The sequence below is a fragment of the Rana temporaria genome, unplaced genomic scaffold (assembly GCF_905171775.1).
Source record: "Rana temporaria unplaced genomic scaffold, aRanTem1.1, whole genome shotgun sequence".
NCBI classification, from domain to species: domain Eukaryota; kingdom Metazoa; phylum Chordata; class Amphibia; order Anura; family Ranidae; genus Rana; species Rana temporaria.
In genome coordinates, this window is record NW_024404689.1 from 2,555 (window position 1) to 17,723 (window position 15,169).

Here is a 15,169-nt window from a genome sequence, read left to right on the forward strand (position 1 = left end):
CCCCACATCCCTCTCCTGCCAATGTGTCCCTCCACCCCACATCTCTCTCCTGCCAATGTGTCCCTCCACCCCACATCTCTCTCCTGCCAATGTGTCCCTCCACCCCACACCCCTCTCCTGCCAATGTGACCCTCCACCCCACACCCCTCTCCTGCCAATGTGACCCTCCACCCCACATCCCTCTCCTGCCAATGTGACCCTCCACCCCACATCCCTCTCCTGCCAATGTGACCCCCCCACATCCCTCTCCTGCCAATGTGACCCTCCACCCCACATCCCTCTCCTGCCAATGTGACCCTCCACCTCACACCCCTCTCCTGCCAATGTGACCCTCCACCCCACATCCCTCTCCTTCCAATGTGACCCTCCACCCCACATCCCTCTCCTGCCAATGTGACCCTCCACCCCACATCCCTCTCCTGCCAATGTGACTCCCCCCCACACCCCTCTCCTTCCAATGTGACCCTCCACCCCACATCCCTTTCCTGCCAATGTGACCCTCCACCCCACATTCCTCTCCTGCCAATGTGACCCTCCACCCCACATCCCTCTCCTTCCAATGTGACCCTCCACCCCCCCCCCCACATCCCTCTCCTGCCAATGTGACCCTCCACCCCACATCCCTCTCCTGCCAATGTGACCCTCCACCCCACATCCCTCTCCTGCCAATGTGACCCTCCACCCCACATCCCTCTCCTGCCAATGTGACGCTCCACCCCACATCCCTCTCCTGCCAATGTGACCCTCCACCCCACATCCCTCTCCTGCCAATGTGACCCTTCCCCACCATCATGACCCTAAACCCCCCACATCCCTCTCCTGCCAATGTGACCCTCCACCCCACATCCCTCTCCTGCCAATGTGACCCTCCACCCCACATCCCTCTCCTGCCAATGTGACCCTCCGCCCCACATCCCTCTCCTGCCAATGTGACCCTCCACCCCACATCCCTCTCCTGCCAATGTGACCCTCCACCCCACATCCCTCTCCTTCCAATGTGACCCTCCCCCCCCCCCCCACATCCCTCTCCTGCCAATGTGACCCTCCACCCCACATCCCTCTCCTGCCAATGTGACCCACCACCCCACATCCCTCTCCTGCCAATGTGACCCTCCACCCCACATCCCTCTCCTGCCAATGTGACTCCCCCCCCACATCCCTCTCCTTCCAATGTGACCCTCCACCCCACATCCCTCTCCTGCCAATGTGACCCTCCACCCCACATCCCTCTCCTGCCAATGTGACCCTCCACCCCACATCCCTCTCCTTCCAATGTGACCCTCCACCCCACACCCCTCTCCTGCCAATGTGACCCTCCACCCCACATCCCTCTCCTGCCAATGTGACCCTCCACCCCACACCCCTCTCCTGCCAATGTGACCCTCCACCCCACATCCCTCTCCTTCCAATGTGACCCTCCACCCCACATCCCTCTCCTTCCAATGTGACCCTCCCCCCCACATCCCTCTCCTTCCAATGTGACCCTCTGCCCCACATCCCTCTCCTTCCAATGTGACCCTCCACCCCACACCCCTCTCCTGCCAATGTGATCCTCCAGCCTTCATCCCTCTCCTGCCAATGTGACCCTCCACCCCACATCCCTCTCCTGCCAATGTGACCCTCCGCCTCACATCCCTCTCCTGCCAATGTGACCCTCCACCCCACATCCCTCTCCTGCCAATGTGACCCTCCACCCCACATCCCTCTCCTGCCAATGTGACCCTCCACCCCACATCTCTCTCCTGCCAATGTGACCCTCCGCCCCACATCCCTCTCCTGCCAATGTGACCCTCCACCCCACATCCCTCTCCTGCCAATGTGACCCTCCACCCCACATCTCTCTCCTGCCAATGTGACTCTCCACCCCACATCTCTCTCCTGCCAATGTGACTCTCCACCCCACATCCCTCTCCTGCCAATGTGACCCTCCGCCTCACATCCCTCTCCTTCCAATGTGACCCTCCACCCCACACCCCTCTCCTGCCAATGTGATCCTCCAGCCCTCATCCCTCTCCTGCCAATGTGACCCTCCACCCCACATCCCTCTCCTGCCAATGTGACCCTCCACCCACATCCCTCTCCTGCCAATGTGACCCTCCACCTCACACCCCTCTCCTGCCAATGTGACCCTCCACCCCACATCCCTCTCCTGCCAATGTGACCCTCCACCCCACATCCCTCTCCTGCCAATGTGACTCTCCACCTCACACCCCTCTCCTTCCAATGTGACCCTCCACCCCACATCCCTCTCCTGCCAATGTGACCCTCAACCTCCACTCCCCACCATGTAAAGTGGACACAATACCACACCCAGCACTCTACAGACCACGGTCCTCCACGATCCAACATACTCACCGGCCTGGCCAAGGGCAATGTCCGCCTCCCTCATCTTCACCAATCTCAGCCTATAGTGGAAGACAAGACATGACCGTCACAGCCTGATCCTCCCTCATACATCCCCATTATAGACATGTCCGCCATTTACCAACAAACCAATTGGCACCAGCAGCCATACATATGTGTATGTTAGTTCTCCTGGCCCACCCCCTGTTAGTCATGTGACCTATACACTCTGGTGATCCGTTGCATGTTGGAGGGGGATAGAAGGTGTCCATCCGGCCAGATTGAGTGCCGATTGTATTATCTACATATTGTGTGATGTCCAGCCCATGCAGAGCACGTACATGGAGGGTAACCCACCCCTGCAGAGCTTTTACATGTGATATCCTATCCCTGCAGAGCACATACATGGGGTATCCCTGCAGAGCACATACATGGGGTATCCCTGCAGAGCACATACATGGGGTATCCCTGCAGAACATGTGATATCCCATCTTTACAGAACATGTACATGTGATATCCTATCCCTGCAGAGCATGTACATGTGATATCCCACCCCTGCAGAGCATGTACATGTGATATCCCACCCCTGCAGAGCACGTACATGGGGTATCCCTGCAGAGCACATACATGGGGTAATCCTGCAGAACATGTGATATCCCATCTTTACAGAGCATGTACATGTGATGATCATCAGCATAGGATGTTATTTATGTGTCAGTAAAAATGATGGGTTATGTGTTATGACAGTAGACCGGTGTCAGTACTTTAGACTCGGTAGAAGATTTGAGTTGACAGGTTGTCCTGGAGGCTCGGGTGACATTAGTTATCATATGTTGGTTGCGGCTCCCGGTGACCTTCGCCCCAGAGAACTGTAAACCAGTAACAGGATTGAATGTGAACAAACACTAATTTTTACTACATCGGGTCAAAGTGAACCATGAAACGTCACCCTGGGCGGGAGGCCGGTCACCCGGCACTGAGGAAAACGATGACAAAGCCTTTCCCGCCTAGTCAATCATTATATGGCCATCTATAACGTGACAGGAAAACCTTGACATCGATTTATTTTACAATCGTACCGAGAGCAATGATTTACTACAACAACGGAAATGAAGGAAAAGTGAGGCCCTCAGCAAACCGATCTCTGGGGCCCCCAGAAAACTCAATACAACAAAGAACAGAAGAGTTTTAGGTGAAGGAGTCCGGACTCTCCAGTTCTCTGTCACCTCTTGTGACCCTCCATGACCTTTCCTCTAACGATCTTTGACCCTGTTTGTAGCATTCCATGACCCAGTTATACTAATACAACCAGTAGGGTTGAGAGTTAGGGTTAGGGCGAGGGTTAAGGATAGGGTTAGGGCGAGGGTTAAGGATAGGGTGTTAGGGTTAGGGCGAGGGTTAAGGATAGGGGGTTAGGGCGAGGGTTAAGGATAGGGTGTTAGGGTTAGGGCGAGGGTTAAGGATAGGGTGTTAGGGTTAGGGCGAGGGTTAAGGATAGGGTGTTAGGGTTAGGGCGAGGGTTAAGGATAGGGTTAGGGGGTTGGGGTTTCCCATTGAAGAAAAAGGCTAGGACTCAGGAATTGGAACAGGGACCTCCCCCAGAGGTCAAAGTTCAGAAGGCAGGTCACCACAGGTCAAAGGTCACGGGGCGTGGCTGACCCACCTCCCCACATTATCAGAAATAGGTCTGGTGCCGTATCCGTGGCCGAATAAAAGTGTGGTCGAGACTTAAAATGTCCCTGGTTGGCAGGTTAAATTTCATCAAAATGATCTTCATGCCCCAGCTCCTTTATATACGACCCCCATGGTGATCCCCCCCTAAGGTCTTTCGGTCCTTTCTGTGGCAGGGCAAGCCCCCCCCAGGTTAAGCTGGAACAATTCCAGAAACCCAAGGATGAAGGAGGTCTGGCATTGCCCAACCTGTGGCTTTACTATATTGCATCCCAGCTGCAACATGTGGCCCTCGCCCCGCTGGACGGGGAGATGGAGGGACACCCCGACGTGGACCCCATTAAAACCCTCATGTGCCACGAAACAGGGGTTCCAGTTGTAACGGAGGGCCTAGAGTCTCTCTTATTAGACTTTGCGTAGGCCAGATTCCCCACATTTGCCCTAGTCCAGAAGATATGGAATAAGGCCAGGCAGTTGAGGGTTTCACCAATTGCAGCCTGATATGGAATAATGGGTACTACCCGGATCTACAAAAACTATCATGTGGAGGCGGCATGGTGTCACGCACCTACGCCACATTTTTGTGGCAGGCCAATTGAGCACATTTGCAGATCTGCGGGAGCGATTTCGGCTCCCATGGACCATGCACTTTTACTCTCTCCAATTGCAACATGCGATCGGGGCTCAATATGGCGCTGGAAGGCGTCCGATCCCCCCCTGCTCAGGGAATGGATTAACAAGGTGGGAGGCACGTTAAGGCTAGAAAAGTTTATTTTTCAACACAGGGTGACCCCCAGTAAATTTGAAACTCGGTGGTCACCCTGGCTGCGCTCCTCGGGCTTACCCCTGGTGGACCTTATACTCGATAGGCTATTGTGTTGAGTCAATTGTACAACGAATAAGGCGAACACTTCAACCATAGAGGATGGCAGGTGCAGCAGGCCATGTGAGTGGATGCACAACCTTCATAAAATGTACGCAGATACTAGCGGGCTTCAGGCGGTGGGGTGGAGAGGAAAACATGTAATGAATGTAAACTGATGTGGTGGAACTGGAAAGTACGACATGTTTGTAAAACCTGTTCTTTGATAAATTGTTTCTGAGAAAAGAAAATAGGTCTGGTGGTTGGCCGGACTCTACGTGTGTCTGTTCTCAGCCACGTTTGACATTCCTATCCAAACTTTCCCAGAATGCCACCTTCCCCTCTACTCACAAGGTTACGATGTCAGCATTGGCTTTTTCTATGGCGATGGAGAGGACGTCCTTTCTTTCATTGTCCAAGGCGTTAATGTCGGCTCCTCTCTTCAGAAACAAACAAGCCAACCTGGAGGACACAACACAGAAAGAAGAGACACCATGAGAGGAGACAGATGGCACCAGAGGACACAACACAGAAAGAAGAGACATCATGAGAGGAGACAGATGGCACCGGAGGGGGAGGACACAACACAGAAAGAAGAGGCACCGTGAGAAGAGAGAGATGGCACCGGAGGTGGAGGACACAACACAGAAAGAAGAGACACCATGAGAGGAGACAGATGGCACCGGAGGTGGAGGACACAACACAGAAAGAAGAGACACCATGAGAGGAGACAGATGGCACCAGAGGTGGAGGACACAACACAGAAAGAAGAGACACCATGAGAGGAGACAGATGGCACCGGAGGTGGAGGACACAACACAGAAAGAAGAGACACCATGAGAGGAGACAGATGGCACCAGAGGTGGAGGACACAACACAGAAAGAAGAGGCACCGTGAGAAGAGAGAGATGGCACCGGAGGTGGAGGACACAACACAGAAAGAAGAGACACCATGAGAGGAGACAGACGGCACCGGAGGTGGAGGACACAACACAGAAAGAAGAGACAACATGAGAGGAGACAGATGGCACCGGAGGTGGAGGACACAACGCAGGAAGAAGAGACACCATGAGAGGAGACAGATGGCACCGGAGGGGGAGGAGACAACACAGGAAGAAGAGACACCATGAGAGGAGACAGATGGCACCGGAGGTGGAGGAGACAACGCAGGAAGAAGAGACACCATGAGAGGAGACAGATGGCACCGGAGGTGGAGGAGACAACGCAGGAAGAAGAGACACCGTGAGAGGAGACAGATGGCACCGGAGGTGGAGGACACAACGCAGAAAGAAGAGACACCGTGAGAGGAGACAGATGGCACCGGAGGTGGAGGACACAACACAGAAAGAAGAGACACCATGAGAGGAGACAGATGGCACCGGAGGTGGGGGACACAACACAGAAAGAAGAGACACCGTGAGAGGAGACAGATGGCACCGGAGGTGGAGGACACAACACAGAAAGAAGAGACACCGTGAGAGGAGACAGATGGCACCGGAGGTGGAGGACACAACACAGAAAGAAGAGACACCATGAGAGGAGACAGATGGCACCGGAGGTGGAGGACACAACACAGAAAGAAGAGACACCGTGAGAGGAGACAGATGGGACCAGAGGTGGGGGACACAACACAGGAAGAAGAGACACCATGAGAGGAGACAGATGGCACAACACAGGAAGAAGAGACACCATGAGAGGAGACAGATGGCACCAGAGGCGGAGGGCACAACACAGAAAGAAGAGACACCATGAGAGGAGACAGATGGCACCAGAGGTGGAGGACACAACACAGAAAGAAGAGACACCATGAGAGGAGACAGATGGCACCGGAGGTGGAGGACACAACACAGAAAGAAGAGACACCATGAGAGGAGACAGATGGCACCGGAGGTGGAGGAGGCAACACAGAAAGAAGAGACACCATGAGAGGAGACAGATGGCACCGGAGGTGGGGGACACAACACAGAAAGAAGAGACACCGTGAGAGGAGACAGATGGCACCGGAGGTGGAGGAGACAACACAGAAAGAAGAGACACCATGAGAGGAGACAGATGGCACCGGAGGTGGAGGACACAACACAGAAAGAAGAGACACCATGAGAGGAGACAGATGGCACCGGAGGTGGAGGAGACAACACAGAAAGAAGAGACACCATGAGAGGAGACAGATGGCACCAGAGGACACAACACATAAAGAAGAGACACCATGAGAGGAGACAGATGGCACCAGAGGACACAACACATAAAGAAGAGACACCATGAGAGGAGACAGATGGCACTGGAGGACACAACACAGAAAGAAGAGACACCATAAGGGGAGACAGACGGCACCGGAGGTAGGGGACACAACACAGAAAGAAGAGACACCATGAGAGGAGACAGATGGCACCAGAGGTGGAGGACACAACACAGAAAGAAGAGACACCATGAGAGGAGACAGATGGCACCAGAGGTGGAGGACACAACACAGAAAGAAGAGACACCATGAGAGGAGACAGATGGCACCGGAGGGGGAGGACACAACACAGAAAGAAGAGACACCATGAGAGGAGATAGATGGGACCAGAGGTGGGGGACACAACACAGGAAGAAGAGACACCATGAGAGGAGACAGATGGCACAACACAGGAAGAAGAGACACCATGAGAGGAGACAGATGGCACCAGAGGCGGAGGGCACAACACAGAAAGAAGAGACACCATGAGAGGAGACAGATGACACCGGAGGTGGAGGACAGAACACAGGAAGAAGAGACACCATGAGAGGAGACAGATGGCACCGGAGGTGGAGGACACAACACAGAAAGAAGAGACACCATGAGAGGAGACAGATGGCACCGGAGGTGGAGGACACAACACAGAAAGAAGAGACACCATGAGAGGAGACAGATGGCACCAGAGGACACAACACAGAAAGAAGAGACACCATGAGAGGAGACAGATGACACCGGAGGTGGAGGACACAACACAGAAAGAAGAGACACCATGAGAGGAGACAGATGACACCGGAGGTGGAGGACACAACACAGAAAGAAGAGACACCATGAGAGGAGACAGATGGCACCGGAGGGGGAGGACACAACACAGAAAGAAGAGACACCATGAGAGGAGACAGATGGGACCAGAGGTGGGGGACACAGAAAGAAGAGACACCATGAGAGGAGACAGATGGCACCGGAGGTGGAGGACACAACACAGAAAGAAGAGACACCATGAGAGGAGACAGATGGCACCAGAGGACACAACACAGAAAGAAGAGACACCGTGAGAGGAGACAGATGGCACCAGAGGTGGAGGAGACAACGCAGGAAGAAGAGACACCATGAGAGGAGACAGATGGCACCGGAGGACACAACACAGAAAGAAGACACACCATGAGAGGAGACAGATGGCACCAGAGGACACAACACAGAAAGAAGAGACACCATGAGAGGAGACAGATGACACCGGAGGTGGAGGACACAACACAGAAAGAAGAGACACCATGAGAGGAGACAGATGACACCGGAGGTGGAGGACACAACACAGAAAGAAGAGACACCATGAGAGGAGACAGATGGCACCAGAGGTGGGGGACACAGAAAGAAGAGACACCATGAGAGGAGACAGATGGCACCGGAGGTGGAGGACACAACACAGAAAGAAGAGACACCATGAGAGGAGACAGATGGCACCAGAGGACACAACACAGAAAGAAGAGACACCGTGAGAGGAGACAGATGGCACCAGAGGTGGAGGAGACAACGCAGGAAGAAGAGACACCATGAGAGGAGACAGATGGCACCGGAGGACACAACACAGAAAGAAGAGACATCATGAGAGGAGACAGATGGCACCGGAGGGGGAGGACACAACACAGAAAGAAGAGACACCATGAGAGGAGACAGATGGCACCGGAGGGGGAGGACACAACACAGAAAGAAGAGACACCATGAGAGGAGACAGATGGCACCGGAGGTGGAGGACACAACACAGAAAGAAGAGACACCATGAGAGGAGACAGATGGCACCAGAGGTGAAGGACACAACACAGAAAGAAGAGACACCATGAGAGGAGACAGATGGCACCGGAGGTGGGGGACACAACACAGAAAGAAGAGACACCATGAGAGGAGACAGATGGTACCGGAGGTGGAGGACACAACACAGAAAGAAGAGACACCATGAGAGGAGACAGATGGCACCAGAGGTGAAGGACACAACACAGGAAGAAGAGACACCATGAGAGGAGACAGATGGCACCAGAGGTGGAGAAAAAAAAAACAGAAAGAAGAGACACCATGAGAGGAGACAGATGGCACCGGAGGTGGAGGACACAACGCAGAAAGAAGAGACACCATGAGAGGAGACAGATGGCACCGGAGGTGGAGGACACAACGCAGAAAGAAGAGACACCATGAGAGGAGACAGATGGCACCGGAGGTGGAGGACACAACACAGAAAGAAGAGACACCATGAGAGGAGACAGATGGCACCGGAGGTGGAGGACACAACACAGAAAGAAGAGACACCATGAGAGGAGACAGATGGCACCGGAGGTGGAGGACACAACGCAGAAAGAAGAGACACCATGAGAGGAGACAGATGGCACCGGAGGTGGAGGACACAACACAGAAAGAAGAGACACCATGAGAGGAGACAGATGGCACCGGAGGTGGAGGACACAACGCAGAAAGAAGAGACACCATGAGAGGAGACAGATGGCACCGGAGGTGGAGGACACAACACAGAAAGAAGAGACACCATGAGAGGAGACAGATGGCACCGGAGGTGGAGGACACAACACAGAAAGAAGAGACACCATGAGAGGAGACAGATGGCACCGGAGGTGGAGGACACAACGCAGAAAGAAGAGACACCATGAGAGGAGACAGATGGCACCGGAGGTGGAGGACACAACGCAGAAAGAAGAGACACCATGAGAGGAGACAGATGGCACAACACAGAAAGAAGAGACACCATGAGAGGAGACAGATGGCACCGGAGGTGGAGGACACAACACAGAAAGAAGAGACACCATGAGAGGAGACAGATGGCACCGGAGGTGGAGGACACAACACAGAAAGAAGAGACACCATGAGAGGAGACAGATGGCACCGGAGGTGGAGGACACAACGCAGAAAGAAGAGACACCATGAGAGGAGACAGATGGCACCGGAGGTGGAGGACACAACGCAGAAAGAAGAGACACCATGAGAGGAGACAGATGGCACAACACAGAAAGAAGAGACACCATGAGAGGAGACAGATGGCACCGGAGGTGGAGGACACAACACAGAAAGAAGAGACACCATGAGAGGAGACAGATGGCACCAGAGGTGAAGGACACAACACAGAAAGAAGAGACACCGTGAGAGGAGATAGATGGCACCGGAGGTGGGGGACACAACACAGAAAGAAGAGACACTGTGAGAGGAGACAGATGGCACGGGAGGTGGAGGAGACAACACAGAAAGAAGAGACACCATGAGAGGAGACAGATGGCACAACACAGAAAGAAGAGACACCATGAGAGGAGACAGATGGCACCGGAGGTGGGGGACACAACACAGAAAGAAGAGACACCGTGAGAGGAGACAGATGGCACCGGAGGTGGAGGACACAACACAGAAAGAAGAGACACCGTGAGAGGAGACAGATGGCACCGGAGGTGGAGGACACAACACAGAAAGAAGAGACACCGTGAGAGGAGACAGATGGCACAACACAGAAAGAAGAGACACCATGAGAGGAGACAGATGGCACAACACAGAAAGAAGAGACACCATGAGAGGAGACAGATGGCACCGGAGGTGGGGGACACAACACAGAAAGAAGAGACACCGTGAGAGGAGACAGATGGCACCGGAGGTGGAGGACACAACACAGAAAGAAGAGACACCATGAGAGGAGACAGATGGCACAACACAGAAAGAAGAGACACCGTGAGAGGAGACAGATGGCACCGGAGGTGGGGGACACAACACAGAAAGAAGAGACACCATGAGAGGAGACAGATGGCACCGGAGGTGGAGGACACAGAAAGAAGAGACACCATGAGGGGAGACAGATGGCACCGGAGGTGGAGGACACAGAAAGAAGAGACACCATGAGAGGAGACAGATGGCACCAGAGGTGGAGGACACAACGCAGGAAGAAGAGACACCATGAGAAGAGACAGATGGCACCGGAGGTGGAGGACACAACACAGAAAGAAGAGACACCGTGAGAGGAGACAGATGGCACCAGAGGACACAACACAGAAAGAAGAGACACCGTGAGAGGAGACAGATGGCACCGGAGGTGGAGGACACAACACAGAAAGAAGAGACACCGTGAGAGGAGACAGATGGCACCGGAGGTGGAGGACACAACACAGAAAGAAGAGACACCGTGAGAGGAGACAGATGGCACCAGAGGTGGAGGACACAACACAGAAAGAAGAGACACCGTGAGAAGAGAGAGATGGCACCAGAGGTGGAGGACACAACACAGAAAGAAGATGTAACGGAATGGCCCGTGATACCCAGAGACAGTTGAAGGATGTGGGGTACTCCTGTGCCAGCTTCACTAATGACTCTTGTGTCTAGGGTCATCCTATGTCCAATAGGGGCATAGGATGACTGAGAAATTATATCATGAATTACATGAGATGGGACAGTAATGATAATTCAAAATGTATTGCAGGATATCTTGAAATGTTACAGGTAGTTGTTTCTGAACACAACAGGTCAATAGAGTGTCTCCTTCAATGTGGAACATAGACTGTTGAGGTGCTAATTAAGTCTGGCTTCTGAAGGACCTCTCATTGTGTGATGCTAATGTCACTGTATTGTGTGAACGTTCTATTGATGATAGATATGTGTTGGCAGTCTGAAAGGTCAGATGTCTGACCTTTCAGGTGTAGTGGATTAGCATGTCAATTATGTTCACTAAAGGAATGTGTATTATGTAGCAGGTGAGAATAACTTATCCCTGAGTCAGAATGTCTGGGTAATGATTAGTAATTAGCTCATCTGAATGTCATTATCTAACGGAATGTGTATTGAAGTTCCTTGTGTCATGTTGTGGGTGGAGTTGAGTCATTGTCCAGATTTGGTTTATAACTGTATATAACAAGCTGAGTTTACCATTAAAGTATTCATTCGTTTGGAACCAGAGAACAGAGCTTGTGTCTCGTTATTCTGGGAAAATCCATATGAATCGTGTCTGCTGGATTGTGGAGTGTCGGATAAGCTGTCGTGGGTTGGTGGAATGGAATATCGTAAACAGTGTTAACCCCTGACCGTTACAGAAGAGACACCATGAGAGGAGACAGATGGCAACGGAGGTGGAGGACACAACACAGAAAGAAGAGACACCATGAGAGGAGACAGATGGCACCGGAGGTGGAGGACACAACACAGAAAGAAAAGACACCATGAGAGGAGACAGATGGCACCAGAGGGGGAGGACACAACACAGAAAGAAGAGACATCATGAGAGGAGACAGATGGCACAACACAGAAAGAAGAGACACCATGAGAAGAGAGAGATGGCACCAGAGGGGGAGGACACAACACAGAAAGAAGAGACACCATGAGAGGAGACAGATGGCACCGGAGGTGGGGGACACAACACAGAAAGAAGAGACACCATGAGAGGAGACAGATGGCACCGGAGGTGGGGGACACAACACAGAAAGAAGAGACACCATGAGAGGAGACAGATGGCACCAGAGGTGGAGGACACAACACAGAAAGAAGAGACACCATGAGAGGAGACAGATGGCACAACACAGAAAGAAGAGACACCATGAGAGGAGACAGATGGCACCGGAGGTGGAGGAGGCAACACAGAAAGAAGAGACACCATGAGAGGAGACAGATGGCACCAGAGGTGGAGGACACAACACAGATAGAAGAGACACCATGAGAGGAGACAGATGGCACCGGAGGTGGAGGAGGCAACACAGAAAGAAGAGACACCATGAGAGGAGACAGATGGCACCGGAGGTGGGGGACACAACACAGAAAGAAGAGACATCATGAGAGGAGACAGATGGCACCGGAGGTGGGGGACACAACACAGAAAGAAGAGACACCATGAGAGGAGACAGATGGCACCGGAGGTGGAGGACACAACGCAGGAAGAAGAGACACCATGAGAGGAGACAGATGGCACCGGAGGTGGAGGACACAACACAGAAAGAAGAGACATCATGAGAGGAGACAGATGGCACCGGAGGTGGGGGACACAACACAGAAAGAAGAGACATCATGAGAGGAGACAGATGGCACCGGAGGTGGGGGACACAACACAGAAAGAAGAGACACCGTGAGAGGAGACAGATGGCACCGGAGGTGGAGGACACAACACAGAAAGAAGAGACACCGTGAGAGGAGACAGATGGTACCGGAGGTGGAGGAAGGACGGTGAGGAGGAATGACTGAGTGTCGGGGGTGGAGACAAGAGATGAAGAGGTGATATGATAGGAGTGGTGAGATGGAAGATGTCAGTGGAAAGGACAGCGTTAGATGGGAGATGGGAACCACCAATGGAAGAGAAGTGGCATGACCCCCAACAATGATGAGACGGAACATGTCAGTGAAAAGATAAATAAGAGATGAAAGATGGAAACCATCAATGGAAGAAACCATCCAGGACGTACAATGGAAGATGAGATAGGACGGGTCTGTGAAAAGGACAAGTTGAGGGATGGGAACCTTCAAACAGATGATGGAGGACGTACAGTGAAAGATGAGAGGGCATGGGTGAAAAGGGCAATGTTAGATGATGGATGAAAGATGAGATAGGAAGTGAAGATCTGAGATGATGGATGAGACCCATCAATGGAAGAGATGAGGAATGACACACACAGAAAGAGAATGGATGGTGAGTGAGCTTATTTAGCTTTAAGATGGCTTATTTCATTAAGATGGAGTATGTGCTTTTTAGCACAGGGCAAAATGGGGGTGTGCTCTGCGTACAGCCCATTTTGCCACCACAAGGATAAGATAGAACACGTCAATAGAAAGGACAATGTTAGATGATGGACGAGAACCATCAAAGGAAAGGTTGAAACATAACAAACAATGGAAGGAGAACAAAACAATGAAGAGGCACCAGCAGCCCCCATGAGGGGAGAAGGGTCCAAGGAAAGTGCTTTACCCCGTGTAGCCCTGCAGCGTGGCGTGATGGAGGGGTCCTCGCCCATCTTTATCAGCATGATTGACACTTGCCCCATTCTGCAGAAGAAACTCGCAGGCAACAAGAGAATCCTGAAAGCCACAAAGTTTGGTTGTCAGTGGAGAGTGACGTCATACAGACAATACAGCAGATACGTGACTGAAGGCACCTACAGAGAGCACAGCTCGGATAAGTGGCGTCCGCCCGTCCTCATCACTGCGTACCCAGTTCACGTCCGCCCCATGTGCCAGGGCATCCGCCATGGTGGGAAGATAGCGGTGTTCAGCAGCACGGTATAAAAGTGCCCCGGGGTGTAGATTTCGCACGTCCTTCTCATCCCCCGTTCCAGACATGGCAGCTGTGTAGAGACACGATGGATAGATGAGAGACACGATGGATAGACACGATGGACAGATGAAAGACACGATGAACAGATGAGAGACACAATGTACAGATGAGAGACACGATGGACAGATGAGACACGATGGACAGATGAGAGACACGACGGACAGATGAGAGACACGATGGACAGATGAGAGACACGATGGACAGAGGAGAGACACGATGGACAGATGAGAGACACGATGGACAGAGGAGAGACACGACGGACAGATGAGAGACACGATGGACAGATGAGAGACACGATGGACAGATGAGAGACACGAAGGACAGATGATAAACACGACGGACAGATGAAAGACACGATGGACAGAGGAGAGACACGATGGACAGAGGAGAGACACGACAGACAGATGAGAGACACGATGGACAGAGGAGAGACACGACGGACAGAGGAGAGACACGACGGACAGAGGAGAGACACGACGGACAGATGAGAGACACGACGGACAGATGAGAGACACGACGGACAGATGAGAGACACGACGGACAGATGAGAAACACATGAGAGACACGATGGACAGAGGAGAGACACACAAGAGACACAATGGACAGATGAGACACGATGGACAGATGAGAGACATAATGGACAGATGAGAGACACAATAGATACACGATGGACAGAGGAGAGACACGATGGACAGATAAGAGACACGATGGACAGAGGAGAGACATGACGACACATGAAAGACATGATGGACACATGAGAGACACGATGGACAGATGAGACACGACGGACAGATGAGAC

At 52.6% G+C, this 15,169-nt stretch overlaps 1 protein-coding gene across 1 annotated transcript in view; it reads right to left on the reverse strand.

Annotated features, from left to right (window-relative positions):
- Window positions 1-2,355: 2,355 nt before the first annotated feature.
- LOC120923015 (arf-GAP with coiled-coil, ANK repeat and PH domain-containing protein 1-like) overlaps window positions 2,356-15,169 on the reverse strand; it is a gene marked incomplete at both ends in the record, with an annotated part of 37,111 nt that continues 24,297 nt past the window's right edge. Inside the window, 4 exon segments of the mRNA XM_040334877.1 lie at window positions 2,356-2,405; window positions 5,228-5,338; window positions 14,005-14,114; window positions 14,196-14,380. Coding sequence (XP_040190811.1) covers window positions 2,356-2,405; window positions 5,228-5,338; window positions 14,005-14,114; window positions 14,196-14,380 — 456 coding nt within the window.